Here is a 19,342-nt window from a genome sequence, read left to right on the forward strand (position 1 = left end):
AGATTCTACCGAAAAGGTTGCAGATGTCTGTTTGACATGCTGTTCTTATGGTAGGGGAGCCCAAGAGGGGATTTCGGGATTTACTAAAGCGCGGCAGATTAATATATAGGGGGATACCTTGTACCCGGTTAAGTACCTCCACAAAATATGAGGCCCATATATAAGGCCGCACGTGAAGGAGACAGGATCAGTTTAGTAAAAAAAAATTGACCATCAGAAATTCCCGAGCGCGTCAGATTAAGGTAGGGTGAGTTAATAACATCCTAAAAAGTGTATATTCCACTAATCTGACAATTTGAGAGTGACGGAAAAAAAGGGGAGGGCAACAAAGTTGTAAAAAAAAAACGTCATCTCGACATTCTCGAGCGTAGCTAATTTTTTTTTTATTTTGAAGGAAATAATTCAAGAATAATGAAAAATATATAATCTGACGATTTCCGCAAGCCGAAATAACAAAAATTCGTCGATAAAGTTAAATGCGTACAGCTGCGTGATGCCTACATTTCCTTAAACCGATCGGAATCTACTAAACGGCGTTCTAAATATTTCCCTCAAAATTACATTTCCTGTGAATTTGAACCGATTCGGACCGATAGATTTTGAGAAATTTTGAAAAATCTTAAAAAAATAAGAAATATTTTTTTTTAAAGTGGTTTCTTTATCGATCAATTTCAAAAACTAATCCGCCTTTGAGCTTGAAAAACCACGTCGATCGCCACCAAGCTGGTCAAAAGCGGTTGATTCGTTCGAGAGATATCGTACACGAAAGAAACCCGAAAAAGTGTTTTTTCGGGATTACTCCGAAATTTGTGGTTCGATCAATTAAAATTGCAAAATTATTTATGAGGATGATAAAACTGCGTCGAATGCCGCCAACCGCGTGAAAATTGCTTGATCCATTCAAAAGTTATTGCGGTTTGAAAATTCCAAAAATTGTGTTCTATGAAACTTCTATCAGACTTTCGAGCTGGGAGAGCTCAAATGCATAGAAATGTTATTTCTTTGAACTCAGCGAGCTCAAAATATCAATTTTAAGCGCCCAGGAATGGAATTAGCGGGAAGTTGCAGGCATGGCCCTTTAGGTGAACCGTTTTTCTATTTTTTTTTTGTCAGATCAGGCGAATCCCTCTAGATAATCGTCAGATTATGAGACAGTACGTTTAGAACATAAAGATGAACCACATATATCTTAATCTGACGCGCTTGAGTATTTCAAAATTGCGATTTTTTTTTGCAAATTAAGAAAATGGCTGTGGGTTTGCGTCCCATCGAAATCGTCAGATTAGTGAATGAAAGCTTTTTTTTGGTGCACTTTACACTCCCTTAGAAAATCTGACGCGCTCGATAAATTTTTTTTTTTTTTAATTTTCAACCCTTAAATACAACCACCCGCATCATGCAAACGATCAGATTAACATACGTACATTATTAAAAATACGTAGGGCATAGATGCTATCAATATCTGACGCGCTCGAGGATGTCCATGCAACAGTTTTTTTTTACATATTTAACTATCTATAGCCGCTTCCCCCACCGATGAAAAGGAATTTATCATATAACATTTTTTTCTTCTTTTTATCTAAACTTTGCATCCCAATAGGTCTCTACGACGCTCGAGTAAATCCCCATTGAGCATCGTGGGCTCCCCTACCATTAATGAAGTTGAAATGTATTGGATTGTAATGCGCTAGCTATAATCGTGATTCAAATTTTTATTATAAACCTTCACATAACAAACATCTGACAAAAATACCGGTTATGTTATTTAGATAATTATTTCCATTTGCTGTGAATCTTTTGAAATAAATATTCTGTTTGAGACAAAAACTAGATATGTAAAGAGACTCGATCCTAAAATGAGATTCTTATTTTTTTTATATAACAGAGTACAAACCAACCTGAGATTCACCTGATAATAAGCGATATGGACACTGATATTGCCGAAAGGCGCGCGTTGCCTGCGTTTTAAGAAGAGTTACACATTTTTCTGTAATGGTGGACCCTAAATCGAATTGGTTCGGAAATACTTCAGTGGTCAACTTGTTCGACATAGTGATGGTACGCGGCCTGCCAAAAGCTGCCTTAAGTAACTCAGTTATCGAAAGACAGACATCGAAAAGAAACTAATTTGGTCAATATTTTCTGTTGTTGGTACCGTTGATGGTGCGTCCCTTCCTCCTCCCTCGAAACAGTTATTTTGAGTAAATCCTTTCTGAATCGTTCTTCGTTATCTTCACCGTTATATAATATCTAATATATAAAATTCTCGTGTCACAATGTTCGTTCCCATAGGTACTCCTCCAAAAAGGCTTGACCGCTTATTATGAAATTTATTATGTAACATATTCAGTAAGTCTGAGAATCGGCTACTATCTATCTTTCAAACCAACAGGAGTGTCCACCCCAAATTTTTATATTTTTTCGACAATTTTTTTTAGTGATACATCATACCAAAAATACATACAACTCCTATTTTTATTTGTTAATTAAAATCTTATGATTTGAACTATGAGGTATATAGAGAAAAATTCACAGAAAAACCTAATAAGTTTTCAATCTAAAAAACCGAACAGTCTCTGGGGTCATAGCGAAATGTTCCATGTTGGTATGAACTAAAAATGTCGGCTAAGTAAAATCACATTAAGGAGAGACGAAGTTCGCGTGGGCAGCTAGTATATAATTATTATTATTATATATAATCAAGCATCATAACCAGAGACGTTCAATGAACGGACGATGCATAACAAGACGAATTATTTGACCACTTAAGATATTGAATAAAAATGCAAAAGAAGTAGGAGTTATCCTTTTTATTCGCATTAAATTTTTCATTTCGAACGAGTAGAAAAATCTTCTTTATGTTAGATATCGTACCTGGTTCCTATTCCAAGTGTTTGGATATCTATTTAACGCGTGTTCTAAGGCCTCTAGTATATTCTCTATATAATTTTCGGACAAGGGCTGATCCAGGGGTCATGGCCACCCTCTCCCTAGCGCGTGGATAAGAAGTAAATCAAGAAAAGATGTATAAGTTTAGGTTTAATTCTACCAACTTTGCCTGTGTAACATGTTATGTTTATTTATTAAAGTACACCACATCATATCTTTATATATATAATTCTTCTGTGAGTGTGTATGTCACTGAACTTCTCTCAAACGACTGGACCGATTTTGATGAAATTTTTTGTGTGTGTTCAAGGGGATCTGGGAATGGTTTAGATTCACAAATCAGCCCGGCAGATGGCGCTGCAGTCGCTACTTTCGTACATTATTTAATATCCTAATCGCTGAAATATCATGCAGGACAACGTCTGTCGGATCCGCTAGTATAAATATATAATAGATATTGCATTTTACTACAATATAGGCAACTTATATTGTAGAAAATGTTACAATCTATCAATTCTAAAATACGTGACCATTACTACGGACCATATTACGGTGAACATAAAATTAACAAAAAATAGCACACTTCCAAAATAAATAAAAAAGGGTGCGTGTACTTATGTACGCGCGTAAGAAGTTATACTTCTTTGGCATTATTAAAAATAGTTTTTGACTGCATGCAAATAATTAATTACAATTAAATAATCAAAGACTGGAAAAGGAGTCATTAAAGTCAATAAAGTTCAGTTTACATTTGAAAAATTAATTAAATAAATATTTATTATTATTCTCTTACATTAAACAAATAAAACACTATTTATCTTTAAAACATTTTTATTTCATTATACTATTTATTTTTAAGTGACTCTAATGTCTTCATCAGAATTTCGGTTTGTAATTTTAAATTAATCATTACTTGGTTGTGCATCTACGAGGCTTCTCCAAAACTACTTGCTTTCTGCAACAAATAAGAGAATATTAATTTAAGCTCTGTCCATGCAAAACTTAAAATTTTTTATAATTCATATTATAAATTTTTTAACACATTTATATTAATATAATTATATAAATGTGTTAATAATATAATTTGTAGCAAATGCTACAGACCTGGATAGCAACTTTCTTTTATTCTATTTAGAGATAGAGATAATTTAAATATAATACCGGTGTCTTCCTTGTAGGTTTCTTTGGAGTTGTTTGGGGATTCTTGTTGTTCAGTTCGACATGATTTTCTTTAACCTTTCTTTAATCCTACAAAATAATGAAATTGTTAAGTTATGTTGTCACTGTTGTGCACACCTTTGTTTGGCTTTTTTAGTATTCAAGTTATGTCAAAACTGATTTATTACCTTGTCATTGTTGGCTTTATTTGCTTTTGGGATATCAATTGTTTCCAAAATGTTTTTATTTGTAATAACCTGAAATATATAAATAACATCTATTAATTTAAGTATCATGGTGAGTGGTTCGCACTCAGGTATTAAGGTGTATTATACACACTGTCCATTATAAGTGGGAATGGGCTCACTTCTGGCAGGACAGAGTTTCGGTACTACAAGTGCAACGTGGATGTTTTGAGGTATTACAATATCTCTAACTACCCTGTAGGGGAATAAAGTAATGTTGTAAGCATATGCCTATGCTTGAAAGGTTGAACCTTGAACATCACCATACATCATATTTATAATTAACATTCCTACCTCGACACCATCACAATCAAATTCATTGAAATCTACTTCAAACCATTGTGTCTCGAGAAGGTGATGGTGGCTTTGTTCCACCTCCAGTTTTTGATGTTTCACGGCGATAAGATGACAACTCTTTTTTTGTATTCAATTTAGTGCACTTCCACTGATTCATCAATTGTTTTTTGTCTCTTGTCCTTATATTTGCTAGATTAAATCTGATGTTTTGATTAAATAATGTGGTCATTTTTTTGAGATGCAGGTACTTATTAAAATGTTTACTTCTCTGTTATATCGCTCCAAGCCTTCATTTTCTCCTTATTAGTATTCGTGCTTAAATCTTTGTTCTCAATTATTGATATATAGGGTCGTAGAATATTTCTAAAAAGTTGCTGTAACAAACGCAATAAACAAAAGCAATGAATAATGGTTCATGTTTCAGTTTTAATCAACAATAATACTCGATAATACATACGGATAGTTAACCTCAATTGTATTGAAGCACTCAGGAAGGTTAGCACAGTTTTTTCACAAATATTTTATATTATTTCACAAATATTTTGTATAATGAAAATAACTAGGTATATAATTATTAATTTTAAACAATAATTAAAACTCCTATATTTGTTTAAAAGGTAAATGTCATTGTCAGATGTCAATTATTGTCATGGTCATTCAAAATTCTTGTTAAGCTGCTAAGCTAGAATATGCGTGAAGTTAGCTTCACGCATATTCTATTTCTTTTTACTTGTAGTTTGTCTTATTCCCATCTCGCTCGCGCACGCTATATCACACTGCCAATTTTGTGTCATAGGTGCGCGCGCAATCGTAAAATTTCACTCTCATCAATTTTTCATAACGCGCCTAAAGAAGTACAACTTCAATAAATAAGAAAATTTAACTACCTAAATTTAATTGATCAGCTCACTACCGCACATATCATAGTATGTTATAAGTTGATTTAATTCTTTTGTTTTCCTTGTTATTAATTAATAGCGCCTGCAATATTTTAAATGCCCTCTTAATTCTTAATTGACATTTTACAGAAATAGCCATTATAATATTAATATCGTTTTAAAACATAAAAATATAGCAACAAAAAAATTTATTGTAATATAATTAATTAATTTAATAATTTAATTGTAACTTCTTTGAATAGGCTCATTGTGGTAATTTAATAAATGCTTATGATTTACAAGAGCACTTAAAGTTCTAGTCCAGTAAAAAATACAGCAATTATAAACTAATAAATAGAATAATCATGATGATCTAATAGCGATAAACACTAGTTTCATTCCGTGTTTGTGTTGACGCACTTAATAACTGAAAAGGACTAAACATTTTTTAAATGATTTATTTAAATTTCATAAGTACGAGCATACGTTGTAAAATATATTTTGTAATTAAAGTGTCTACCTATCCTTATCCTACATTTTGATATTGTTTATCTTTCTAATGCCATGTCTAATAAGGTACGCCAGCTGAGGTATATATTTCTTGCCAAAATTGAATTACATCTTCGTGAAGAGCTGTTCCACTTGTCAGTTCCTCGTCGATATCCAAGTAACCCTTATGTTTCGTGTCGTATTCGGGCCATGTAACACCCATTGAGTCGTCAGGAGTGGGATTTCTGAAATTTTAAGAAAGTACTCTTAATTTAAATTGTTATTATATTATGAAATGTAATTAATTCATTTTATAGAACAGGTAGGAAACGGACAGTAGGATTCCGCTGTCCATTAAGACTCGCATTGTAAGAAGCTTGCAAGCTTGCAAAGTAATTCGAAATATAATAAATCGATATAAGCTATTGAAAAGCACATACACAAAGAATGGAGCTATCGATGCCCGGGAATTCGTCCACCTTTAGCATCTACCAATTTATTACATAGGCATATGGAATATTTAAATGTTAAAAGATAAGCTTGAGAACAGGCTTCAATGACATTTTGCCAAGCAACGTGTAATAGGCGAAAAAATTAAAATATTTTTCAATTTCAAATACTTAAGATTAAACTTAATAAATTTATGCTCACCCATATTTAGCGAAGTTCGTAAATAAGGTACAGAACTGATGAACCATATTGTAGCTTTTAGTGCCTTTGATTAATGGATTATTGTAAATATTTGCGTTGAATAAATACATCAGATCGTCAATATGAGATGTACCTGGAATTCCAAATTCTTTGCCCAATTTTCCAATAACATTTCTCTCGGATTGCGACGAAAATTGATAAAAATATGTTTTAATCTTCCCTGAATTAGCCAGCAGTGTTAATAATTTTTGGATATGATAAGTCATAATGGAATCCGACAAAAATTTAACAGTCCTCTGAACTAGAATGTTTCCTTCAGCATTCGGTATACCGTAGTGCTTTTTAATTTTATCGGCGATCTGCAAGATTTTCGACGGCGTAGAATTGTATAAAATTTTTCGGGGCAAGTACAGTTCATCATACAATTGATATCTCGGTATAATATTTGGGTCCACTAAGGTGATTATCATCTCGTTGCTAGTGTATCCTATTATAACGTCTACATTATTGATTTTCCCACTTTTAACAATATCTTCTGGGTCTTTAGATATAAACGCCGCTTGACCTAATTCCTTTTCCACAACTGCAGTAAAGTGATAGAATTTTGTATAGTCGCTTTGTTGTTCAGATATTAAGATGCATGGCGTTGTGTTTTCCAAACATTCAACTGGGACACTTTGAAGGAACTCCAATAGTTTATCAGGATCTTCGGTCTCTAACCCCAATTGTTTGCCGAGCACAAATGCTCTTTTTCTTGGTTCAAATGATAGGGCCCACTCACAAAATGGGGAACCACTCATTACGATAGCTCTTTGAAAGAGACCTTTAGATAGTGGAGACAATACGTGTAAAGAAGTGGAAAGTCCACCAGCACTTTCACCGAAGAGTGTAATGTTATTAGGATCTCCTCCAAATGTCCGAATATTCTGATTAATCCATTTTAATGCTAAGACTTGATCTTTAAATCCAGCGTTTCCTGGAACTTCTTTCGTGTCTAGGCATAGAAAACCAAAGACATCCAATCTATAGTTCATGGTTACTAAGATAACACCGTGACTAACTAGAAAGTCGGGTCCATAGTGGTCGTCATTACCTGAACCACATTTTAATCCCCCTCCATGTATGAATACCATCACGGGAAGGGGAGTCTTTGGTGAAATATCTGGAGAGTAAACGTTGAGATAAAGACAGTCTTCGTTCCCAGATTTTTTCTCATTTGCAAAAATGTCAAATTGTGGGCTGATCGGTCCGTGTTCTGTAGCTTTTCTGGTTCCAGTCCATGGTTTTATAGGTTGGGCCTCCTAAAATTTACAGAAAATTTCCTATTTAATATTTCTTATCTATAAAACGATTTTTAATATCTTTATTTCCACGATAAAGAAGATAGTATAATCATGGATAGTATCTATTTTGAAAATAATTTATTTAATTCCATTAATAATTTGAAATTTAAATTCATTCATTGAGTCGTTATTTGTTCAAAATTGTATGTTAGTTAAATTTAATTATTTTGTTAACTTTATGTGCCAACTATGTTAGTTTTTACTAAACTTACCAAAAACCTTAATTTTCCAATTGGAGGTTCTGCATATGGAATGCCCTTAAAACTGTAATATTCGCAGTCGTCTGTGACAGTTTTCACTTTGTCTCCCTCCAATTTTCCCTGCTCTATTGTAACTTCGACCATTTTTCACGTCTAAATTACAAAATAATATTAGTTATTGCTTAAATAGCCATCAAAAGCAAATTATTAAATCGCCTCAGTGTAATTAATTAAATGAGTTAAGCTCACCAGTTTTTTTTTACATATATTGACTAGAACGTTTTAAGAATTTTAGGTTTACTTTTATGAAATTTTTTCCCGCTAATAAAAACAAAAGAGGCTTCCTAGAACCGCAAAACGTCAACATCTGTTAAAAACTCGATTTTCGAAATATTTCAATTTTCTTAGCGGGAAGTTAAAAAGAAGAATAATAAAAATATGAAAAAAAATAAAATAATGAAACATAAAATTTATTTTAATTCGTCCAGCAAAGCGGGCGCGAAACGGCTAGTCTACTATATAAAAATAAGTCGGGTTTTCCTTCCTGACGCTATAAGTCCAGAACGCATAACCGATTTCCACGGTTTTGCATTCGTTGGAAAGGTCTCGGGCTCCGTGAGGTTTATAGCAAAATTCATGAAAATTTCAATAGAAAAGCGGTATCACCAAACGAAATGTTACATAAAACGAAGCCATCTGGTGGCGAAACGGAGTTCGCCGAGTTTTGCTATAAATTTGACAAAAAGTAAATTTAAATATAAATTTACTCACCTCTTCTTAGACAGAACGACAACTATATTATGTAAAGCGATATTTTCATCCGTTTGTCGTTGATAAAATAAACCAACACGTGTAGTCGATAGGTATGATTTTAATATTGTGAACAAAACCTGTTTGAGATTGGGATTGGACTCGACTTTCGCCACAGTGCGTTATTCGTAAATAATGTTACTACATAATATATAACTAAAACGCATTTATTATACTATTATTTTCTCTGCCTATCTATGTCTATTATTTTTATCTTTTCTAAATAGTTTATCATGGTGTATTCATATATATTTTTTATTAGTTTAATTATGTGCTCCCTATTTTTTTCCCTTCTATAATATTCGTAATAATCCGTTTAGGGATACGGTATTTGGATATGATAATATATTATAAAATATGTTATAAAACTTAATTTGACCCAAACTCTCGAATACCAACTAATACTAAGTAATTAAAAACAATAAAAAAATATTGTCTAAGATTTATTACGTACGTCGTAAAAATGGCTTCCTGGTATTCTAAGTTATTATTATTACGATATTTTTTTTTTAATAGAACGGGGGGCAAACGGGCAGGAGGCTCACCTGATGTAAAGTGATACCGCCGCCCATGGACACTCTCAATGCCAGAGGGCTCGCGAGTGCGTTGCCGGCCTTTAATTAGCACAAACAATTATTTAAGTATATTTATTTCTACAGGGTGGCCAAAAAGTCGTGGATCAAACGCAAATATGGGATAGATGAGGTCATCAGCGGCAAAAAATTGTTCTACGGGAGGTCTCTAAGGTCAACCCCTGCAGAGTTATGATTTATTTTGCGTTTTATAAGAAAATTGACTTTTTTTTACTAATTCTTATTAAAATTCGATAAAATCTACATCCTGTATCTTTTTCATAATATCCACTAGATTGGTACTGATGAGTTCTTGCTTAACACATACTATTTATAGTTGTTTATTGAGTGTATTGAAGATAATATTAAGTTATACGATATAATTTTTTTTTCAAATTAAAACTTTTCGTTTACTTCGGACCCCACTGTGAAAAGATATTAGAGCGACTCATGGCCACGTGTAATACCTTTTCAGAATCCCTATTAAATGCGCCAAAACTTGTAGTACAGGGACACTTTTCGGTGGAGTAATTTTTTTTCACAGTGGGGTCCAAAGTAAAGAAAAATTTATGATTTGAAAAAATGTTATATCGTATCACTTAATATTATCTTGAATACACTCAATAAACAACTATAAATAGTATGTCTAACGCAAGAACTCATCAGTACCAATCTAGTGGATATTATGAGAAAGATACAGGTGTAGATATTTTTGAATTTTAAGAAGAATAAGTAAAAAAAAGTCAATTTTCATATAAAACCAAAATAAATCATAACTCTGCAGGGGTTGACCTTAGAGACCTCCCGTAGAACAATTTTTTGCCGCTGATGACCTCATCTATCCCCTATTTGCGTTTGATCCACGACTTTTTGGCCACCCTGTATAAGTCGGACTGATATAAATTATTATTTATTATTGTAAAGGTTATATAATAATACCTAATAGTTAGTTATATAATAATAATACCTAATAGTTAGTTAGTAGTAGTAGAGTATTTCAAGCCACTTAAACGTCAATGTATATCACTATGTATTTAATATCTATTTACGGTTATATATTTGACATTGACCGTCGCCATCTTAGAATACTTGTATATATGTCATTGAGTAGAGACGATAATGATCTACCATTAAATACTGCTGGCCTTGATGACACTTAATTTGATGTGATCTCCGAAATTTTTGATATGTTATTATACTAAATCGCTTTTTTATTATACACTTTCGTGTCTTTCAAAAAAGAAAATTCAATTTATCCTCCCGTTAAATAAATTCCCAAGTGCGGCGGTGTTTGCGGATATTTGTACACAATCTTATTTTTTTCGCTCATTTGTATTCGTGATACGTAAAATTCCAGCTGAGAATGACAGAGGTTCTTCCATCTAAATAAAAAAAAAAACCTTGACTTCTGAATAGAACTAAAACGATATATTTATACTTTATATGTCTAATCTAATATCATATTCGTTCCATACAAGCTCAAGATAACACTTAAGCTACTTACATAACTTAATATTTATTTTGTAATCCTACAGCTAACATAACAAAATCAATTGTACTAAGATATAGCTAAGGATGGAATACATATATATATATACAAAAAAATTCAAACTATTACAAAGGAAAACGTCGATAAAAATATTAAATACATTTAACTAAGTCATACCTAATTCGGCTGTGTTGTGGGATGGAATCCCCCATACACACCTTCACGTGCAATGTGCATACTGTCACTTTTACAACATCACGCATCACATCCAAATTAGGTATTACTTAGTTAAATGTATTTAATAAATTTTCTTGTTTTTTCCCTTTTGTCAATATTATGTATTCCATCTTTGGCTATATTTTTAGTTTTATTGTTTAATATATAATTTTTGTTAGCTAAAAAAAATAAACTAGAAGAGAGTTAATTTAAATTAGCTAAAGAATTCTGATGAATTTTATCTAATCTTTTGGTCTCACTAATAAACTATCGCAATTAAAATATATAACGTGATACTTATTATTATTGTAATTTAAATTTTTATTGTTATTATTAAAGTAACTAATAAAATTCTTCTTTTTCGTTTCTTGCAATTCAATATTTGAAACAACAATGACATGTTAGTATGTGGCAAATTACGCTTGCCGAAATTCTTTAATTAACGGATTCAGCTGTCACACGTAAAATTAATGAAGGCTTTAATATAGTAGTGAGTATAACGCAGTCGTTCCTAAAGAAGCTTTAATACTAAAATATTGTATGCTTTTTGTATGTAACTCACTAAGTAACACGACCCGCGCTGGCGCACGTTCACTACCGACAGTTTTAGGCAACTGAATTATTGTTGTATCCTTTAGATAGTGTGACCTAAATTATGTATTACCAATACACTTTATCTTCCCTCGTCAATGAATAGATTGATTAGACTTCTTATTTAATTTTTTATTGACTTATATTATTAAAGTAGTATATTCATTAGGAATTATGCACACCACGAACTTATAACGCGTAATTAGTTTCGCCTGTAACTTAGTAATTCGGATTTATAGCTGGAGGAGACCTTTACCCAATTTACGGTACTGAAGGTAGGATATAGGATATCAAGAAAAATAATGTAAAAAATCTAAGCTGTATTTTTTTCTAATGATTGGAAATTAAACGGGCTTTTATTATTACAAGAATCGCTGAGTGGTTGCTTAGCTAAGCGAAATTGTTACGTGTCATTTTATATATTATATATCACTTTTATCGTAAGTGTAGGCTAAGACCCTATCTTCCTTTTTCGTATTTATAATTGACCTATTCTTTTATTGATTAATAGTATTTGAATTTATTATAATTGACAGTGAAAATAAAATGGCAGAGTGACAGCACACTTGTTCTTTATTTTACGTCTTCCAAAAAGTAGGTTTTAATATGGCTGGCTTTGGCTTATATAGGCTCATCCCCTCCCAAGTGGCTGGCATTTGCGGTTGGCAGGCATGGCGGTTGGCTGGAGGGTTGGTCAACATGGCATGGCTTGGCTTTGGCATTGGCTATGGCATTGGCTATGGCATTGGCTATGGCTTTGGCTATGGCTTTGGCTTTGGCTTTGGCTTGGCTTTGGCTTGGCTTTGGCTTGGCTTTTGCTTGGCTTGGCTTGGCTTGGCTTGGCTTGGCTTGGCTTTGGCTTGGCTTTGGCTTGGCAGGATGTGACTGGCGACGTCACGTCCGTTACACTCGGCCATCCTGAAACAGTTGTTCCCGTGGGAACAACAACTACAATTAGCTCTCTAATAAATCAATCAGATCTTCGGTTTCAAGTTGCTCATCTGAACTGCTGGCACTATCAGATACAGTAATAATGCTTTTATAGGGTCTTAACGAATCGGCAGATACTAATCCAGTAAAACTCTTATATCCACGTAAACCCTTTAGGTGTACTTCTCATTTGTTACCTATCATTGCCCACTACCTTAGTTACGACATAAAGACCGGAATACAAGTCGTCAAGTTTAGTGTTAACTTTGGATGCGCTACAAGTCGGTGTTTGTCGCCATAGGACAAAATCACCCTTCTTATAGATGTGAGCAGGTTTTCGCTTTTTTGTCAAAGTAACGTTTTATTGTAGCACTCGCTTTTAGTATCCTATCAGATGCTTTCTTTCGACACGACTCTACTGGTTCAGAAACTCGCCCGGGAACCGCAACATCACATACTGACCTTCCAGCCCGAGCAAACATCAAATCGTAAGGTTTGTAAGTGGTGGTGTTATTAATTGTGTTGTTAATTCCCCAAATTATGTCGGCAAAGAGTTAGCCCAATTGCTAGAGGCTTCACTGGGGTCTGTGGCTCGTAATGCATCCAGTATTTTCCTATTTGTACGTTCCATTTGACCATTAGAACGCGGACAAGCAATAGCATTGAGAGTATGAAATTATTTATCATTCGAAAACTTCTTAAAGTTCCTACTCGTGAACGCCTTTTCGTGATCGGCGACTATGTGATTAGGGAAGGAAAATAAACTAAATATTCTTCGTAGTACACGAATAGTTTCGATCGAGTTGACAGTACACGTTGGCTCAGCTATTACAAACTTAGAAAAACCGTCTGTCATAACGAGCATATATTGATACCCCTTATTTGTCTTAGTAAAAGGGCCAATGTGATCAATATGAACCATTCTCATAGGCTCAGAGGGCTTAGGAATTGGATGGAGTTTACCTTTTGCCGTATGCACAATGAAGACATGCAATGCAATGCAGTCACCTATTTCTTGATAAATCTTGTCATTTAAGGAAACCAATATTCGTTTTTGATTAATTCGCTACAGCGATTAAATCCTACGTGACTAATGTCGTCATGGTGCATTTGTATTTTTTTTTATCTGACCGAATTTTGGACCACCAACCTATTGTCGTTCAAGTTTTTACGATAGAGCCTATTATCAATAATTTCGAAATTATTTTATCTTTTATTTGACTAACGATTGCGCTCAACTATCGTCCTGACATTGCACCGTATAAAAATAATCCGCCACTTCTAGACGATTCATGTTCATAGCATCAACCGGATGTCTACTAAGCGCATCGACATGTTTCATGTGTTCTCCCGGCCTATACTCGACACTTATATCGTAATCTTGTATAGAAAGCCACCACCTTCGCGATACGTGGTATAATGTCGCGTTTAGTAAGCGTAGCGCGGACTGCTGCACAATCTTAACCTTTTTCCCGACAATGTATATGCGAAAACGACGCAAAGATTCCACCGACTGCCAGAGTTTCAAACTCATAACTATGATACATGCTCTACTAAAATATACCTATAACGGGGCGCAACGTACCGTCAGTCTGCTTTTATAGAAGTAGGTATACCGGCTATTCCCAATTTACACGCGTCAGTCATAAATCAGTAGTTACGGGTTCACCTATATTATTGGCATTATAATTGGCAAAAGTATGGCAAGCAGCAAAGGAAATTACCTGACTAGTGACTATACGGCTGTAACGGAGATTCCTGGCAGCCTTCAGCCCTTGTTAGGACCTCTTCCGGCAACCACACGATAACCTCGCACCCGGTGTTGACGACTTTGATGTAACCATCTTCGCCACGGAGCAGGGTAGAGGGATAAGAGTAGACCACCACCCACGTAGTGCCGAGGTGACGTTACCACATCGTTGCCGACCTTATTCTCCAGAACGCGCACTTGAATGATGAAAGAGCCAGATGGACTTTTGTTGTTTTGTTTTTCTTTGTTGACTTCGCTGTTGATAGGTTGACCGAACAAAAGATTAACGTCGGCCATCTTGATGCTAGAAATGCTTTTTCCATTGCATCCACGTATAATCGTAGTCCTTATAGATTATACCTCTTCTTCGCTTGACCTCGTAGTTTATCGTATATTCCTCACTGTCAGGGTCGAATTACGGAGTCAAAAATGCAGCACGATGTACTTGTGACTTATTTGGAGCTTCATCAACACAGTCATATTGAAGATCGCGTAGAGCCTTTATTACTTCTTTTTATTAGCAGATTCTTGAGCAGCTTCAGTGCCGGCGGTGAAGGAGTATCCTCATCTTCCTCCGACATTGATTCGTCAGAAGGTCGAAAAACTTGTGGCGAGGTCGTTTTATCCCACTTCTGAGTATAATTGACCTATTCTTTTATTGATTAATAGTATTTGAATTTATTATAATTGACAGTGAAAATAAAATGGCAGAGTGACAGCACACTTGTTCTTTATTTTACGTCTTCCAAAAAGTAGGTTTTAATATGGCTGGCTTTGGCTTATATAGGCTCATCCCCTCCCAAGTGGCTGGCATTTGCGGTTGGCAGGCATGGCGGTTGGCTGGAGGGTTGGTCAACATGGCATGGCTTGGCTTTGGCATTGGCTATGGCATTGGCTATGGCATTGGCTATGGCTTTGGCTATGGCTTTGGCTTTGGCTTTGGCTTGGCTTTGGCTTGGCTTTGGCTTGGCTTTGGCTTGGCTTTTGCTTGGCTTGGCTTGGCTTGGCTTGGCTTGGCTTGGCTTGGCTTTGGCTTGGCTTTGGCTTGGCAGGATGTGACTGGCGACGTCACGTCCGTTACATATTTGTAATAATTATGAGAGTATTGACTGGATTATAAAATCGTGATAATCCTCGATTATAAGTCGAAACATCGAAATATCGAAATATTTTTTGGAAGGCAGATTTTTAACTACATTTTTATTCCAAACTAAATTATTTTTTAGAGAGAATTTTGCTTTGTAGGTACATGTTTAATAAGCTGTAAAGATCATTTCGGGACGTGTTCTATATGCCTCATAACGATAGGCAAGATATATCTAAGTTTAATTTGAGACGAACGCGAAATTGAAGCGCCTGGTGGTTTATTTGAGCAATGTAGTTAACATTTTGCTCAGGTAATAAATCTCGACTTATTGAATTCCTAGGAACTTAATTGTTTCCATTGACTGTAGTTTACGTTTGTTTTATTGCATCACCGAGAGACTGTGTTCAGTCAAAACTATATTTGTACAAATAAGGTAAGGTAAATGAGTTATTTTTAGAAGAAACAGCTATTAAAATACAGTTAATAGATAGGAATATAATGTGTAGTTTTTGCGGTGTACGCTAAATAAAAAATGTAAATTAATGTAAATATAGTAAGTTATAATAACTTTTTACTGTTATTACCTATAATATTGCGTAAAGTTCAATTATGTTAATAATAATACATATTATACAAAATAAAGTGTCTACTAGTTGAAAGTGCAGTTTAGTTTATCGATTCAAAAATCAAGCATAATTCGAATAACTTATATTTTTTCATTTTGACTTTCATTTACCTACCAAGCTTTATTAAGGGATTATTTAATAATAGTATGATAAAAAAAAACTTAATTTAATTCCGTACATTTGTAAAATATATTTGAAGGAAACAAAAGTAAAGTTAATAGTAATGTTTGATGCTATGCTAAACTGATTTTGATGAAAAAGCAACTAAATTATACATGACCTACTTCCGCGCAAAGGATACAACATTTAGTGTAATTATAAATCCAGGTAAACAGAACAAGAAGGTAACCAGAGCTGTTAAAACTTGACCCGACCAAGACTAATTTTGTATAATTTTCTTTTCAGATAAAGCTGCTTTTGTTCACGGTAAGTACATAGGCCTATAATACAGAAACTTTTTTAATTTCGCTGCCACCAATTCACTGTATCGTACTGGTGATTCGTGAATTTTTAATCAAAATCTGAAGCGCGTTCTGTCACTTTAATTTTCTGAATATTGCTCTCTCAATTTTCAAACATCCGATGCGTATGATAACTTTTTGGTTGACTGCTTCAATATTAATACAGAATATGACCACTGTTATTATTTATTTTAAAACATCCAATGGAAATGTGTTTTTCCTTATTTAGTATTGATTTACATCAGTTTCTGCCAGATGCAAATTAATGAATTATGACTTGTTACTATAGTTATATTAGTGACTATATTTTATGTGAAGTAACATATAATTCACAACAGTGTTTAAATTCGTTTAGATGGTTGGAAGATTTGTGTTTACGAAATATATGATAAAAAATTTAATTGAAACTACAGTTTTACTTAACAATTATTTATTGGTATTTTTGTTAATTTAAGGTCCAAAGACGTAAAGCGGTGCACGATCACGCAGTTCCAACCTTGCCGTGTATTTCATATTCTGAATGTCGTTCTCTGTCAGAAATTCCACTCGCTGCAGTTGACCGTTCGGAAGCAATACGTAGTACGTACCAATACTTCGTTGCACTTCTACTGGTCCGTCCAACTTTTCGGTATTGGCTTCAGGAGGGCCATAAGTATTATCCGGTGGGCCGTAAGTGTTGTCAGGTGTGGTTTCTTGAGGCAGAGCGAAGGGTTCTCCTGATGGTTTCCACCCTGATGGTGGATAGGGTGCATCGGGCGGCCCGTAAGTGCTGTCAGGTGTACTTGTAGTCTGCTCTTGAGGTAGTGTGAAAGCCTGTCCCGCTGGCTTCCATCCTGAAGGTGGATATGGAGCAGGAGGGCCGTATGAATCAGTGGGAGTGGCATCGGTCTGATCTGGAAGCGTGAAAGGTTCTCCCGATGGTCTCCAACCAGATGGTGGGTAGGGTGCGGTCACGTCTGTCGTGGATTCCGTGGGTGTTTCCGTTGTCGTCGGAGCTAATTCTTGGCGCTGGAACCTGAACCTCGCTGGCGTAAAACGAGGCAGCTCAGCCAAAGAACTCCCGATCAAACACAACACGATCACGCACTTCATTTTGATTGGTATGATGCTGGTTATCGAATGTACTTACATTTATACTGGGATCGACCGCTTTATTGATCTTTGTGTATCATAAATGGTATCGTGAGGTCGTCAGAAGGATGATTATGCAAAGCACGAAGCTATGACATTGAACCTATGACGTCAAGTCATAATGGTTATCCCATGGTGAGTGTTCAATGGGTGGAGGTTGATGTTAGAATTATGATTATTGCATAAGGCATACACGATTTAATAATTTTAAGCGCTCTGTGTTTATGAAGATCCATAATAACTTTTCATGGTACAAGTGTTAATTAATGATAAAATTAATGAACAGCCGGGTCCGAACGATATTAGGCTTGAAGGTCGAACGCTAAACCTAAGCTATGATACTTTATTTTATATTCAGTTCTAAAAGGGCTAAGTTTTTACTTTCTTACTCACGCTATAATTTCACTGTTACTGTTAGTACATAACTCGTAATAGCTAACGAAACTTGACACACAATACATTAATATAGGGACAAATAACCTGGATATGAATATAGATTCCAATATCAGTAATAAATTTAAATCTAAGCATTACTCGTAGACAAATAATACAAGATAATATGGAGCTCTATCAGTAAACACTCCACTTCTGTTAATAATACGTCTTGATTTGCTAAGGGTTTGTTCATAGGTGAGAGCGGTTTCATATAAATTGTCATCAGAAATCAGAAATAATAATGAAGCCTTTTTTTCATATCCTTAAGTTCTATTTCAAATGTTGTTAGTAGTGTTCTTAGTATTCCTCGGCAGCTCGTCTGAGCGTCTTGGTCAGCAACGAAGCATCTGGAGCGGATTATCTGTTTCCACCAGTTTCTGTCCAGAGCCTCTCTTATGACAGTGTATAGCTTTAAGGACGATGAGTCTTTCACTTGATCGGTCCATCTGGTTGGTGAACGGCCACGTGATCCTTTGCTTGCTGTGTTACGAGCCACGATCAGTTTCTCCAAGTTTTCATCGCCTCTGCGCATTGTATGGCCGATACAACTCGCTGTAGGCATATGGTAGACAGGCCAGTTTCTACTCCATACAGGAAGATAGGGATCATCAGAGCCCGTATCAGTTTTATTTTGGTTTTGATACCAATTCCCCTTTTCTTCCATATATTGCCTCAACGTGTTATGGCACCTTTAACCTAACAAAAACAAAAGTTAAATAAAAATATCACAAACGTACGTGGTTTCAGTGTGCCGACAAAAGAATTAAGATCCGAATTTGTGGTTTTAAAAATCAAGATCAACTGTCTCAAGATAAATCATATGAAGTCATTGTTAGTTAGTTAGTTACAGTAAAAGCTAATTATTTGTCGTAGAAAAGTTGTATAACGTCAAGGAGTTTTGTCTCAGATAAACGCCGAAGTTATTGATAAAAAAGTATAAGGGTCTATATACCTCGGATTGACATAAAGAAAACCTGTAATAAAAAAATTGCTTGAAACATTAACATCATCACCCATCTCTTGTTTTCAAAGTAGCTAAAACTAATTCGTTATACTGTATATCATACCCATACGTTTATGTCAGGCATAAGTGA

At 34.7% G+C, this 19,342-nt stretch overlaps 3 protein-coding genes across 7 annotated transcripts in view; 1 reads left to right on the forward strand and 2 right to left on the reverse strand.

Annotated features, from left to right (window-relative positions):
• LOC125056828 overlaps positions 1-19,342 on the forward strand; it is a 141,388-nt gene that overhangs the window by 38,682 nt on the left and 83,364 nt on the right. For 3 of the 4 annotated variants that reach the window (XM_047660133.1, XM_047660158.1, XM_047660141.1), the window contains one exon: positions 16,627-16,647. The exons of the other annotated variant lie outside the window; for it this stretch is intronic. The gene's annotated coding sequence lies outside the window, so the exon portion shown is untranslated. The remainder of the gene's footprint in view (positions 1-16,626; positions 16,648-19,342) is intronic. 4 annotated transcript variants of the gene reach the window in all.
• Positions 5,960-11,842, reverse strand: LOC125056884 (juvenile hormone esterase-like). Of its 2 annotated transcripts, none has more exons than XM_047660221.1 (4): positions 11,800-11,842; positions 8,163-8,303; positions 6,608-7,908; positions 5,960-6,201 (listed from the first exon to the last, which is right to left on the reverse strand). In XM_047660221.1, exons 2-4 carry the CDS (start codon positions 8,292-8,294, stop codon positions 6,036-6,038), a joined length of 1,599 nt encoding a protein of 532 aa, XP_047516177.1. In that variant the 5' UTR covers positions 8,295-8,303; positions 11,800-11,842; the 3' UTR covers positions 5,960-6,035. The 2 variants fall into 2 exon arrangements, with proteins under 2 accessions (XP_047516177.1, XP_047516168.1); XM_047660212.1 differs by lacking the exon at positions 11,800-11,842 and adding an exon at positions 8,922-9,132.
• LOC125056904 (extensin-like) lies at positions 17,096-17,804 on the reverse strand. Its single transcript, XM_047660261.1, has one exon. It carries the CDS (start codon positions 17,772-17,774, stop codon positions 17,133-17,135), a length of 642 nt encoding a protein of 213 aa, XP_047516217.1. The 5' UTR covers positions 17,775-17,804; the 3' UTR covers positions 17,096-17,132.

The sequence above is a fragment of the Pieris napi genome, chromosome 2 (genome assembly GCF_905475465.1).
Source record: "Pieris napi chromosome 2, ilPieNapi1.2, whole genome shotgun sequence".
Classification (NCBI taxonomy): Eukaryota; Metazoa; Arthropoda; class Insecta; order Lepidoptera; family Pieridae; genus Pieris; species Pieris napi.

Bases quoted from the DNA above. Each gene is read 5' to 3' on its own strand.
- LOC125056904 (XM_047660261.1), bottom strand. From the start codon at position 17,774: ATGAAGTGCGTGATCGTGTTGTGTTTGATCGGGAGTTCTTTGGCTGAG.
- LOC125056884 (XM_047660221.1), bottom strand. From the start codon at position 8,294: ATGGTCGAAGTTACAATAGAGCAGGGAAAATTGGAGGGAGACAAAGTG. The intron at 7,909-8,162 runs GTAAGTTTAGTA...TGTAAATTTTAG, and splicing joins TTGGAAAATTAAGGTTTTTG to GAGGCCCAACCTATAAAACC. The intron at 6,202-6,607 runs GTGAGCATAAAT...TTAAAATTTCAG, and splicing joins ACGAACTTCGCTAAATATGG to AAATCCCACTCCTGACGACT.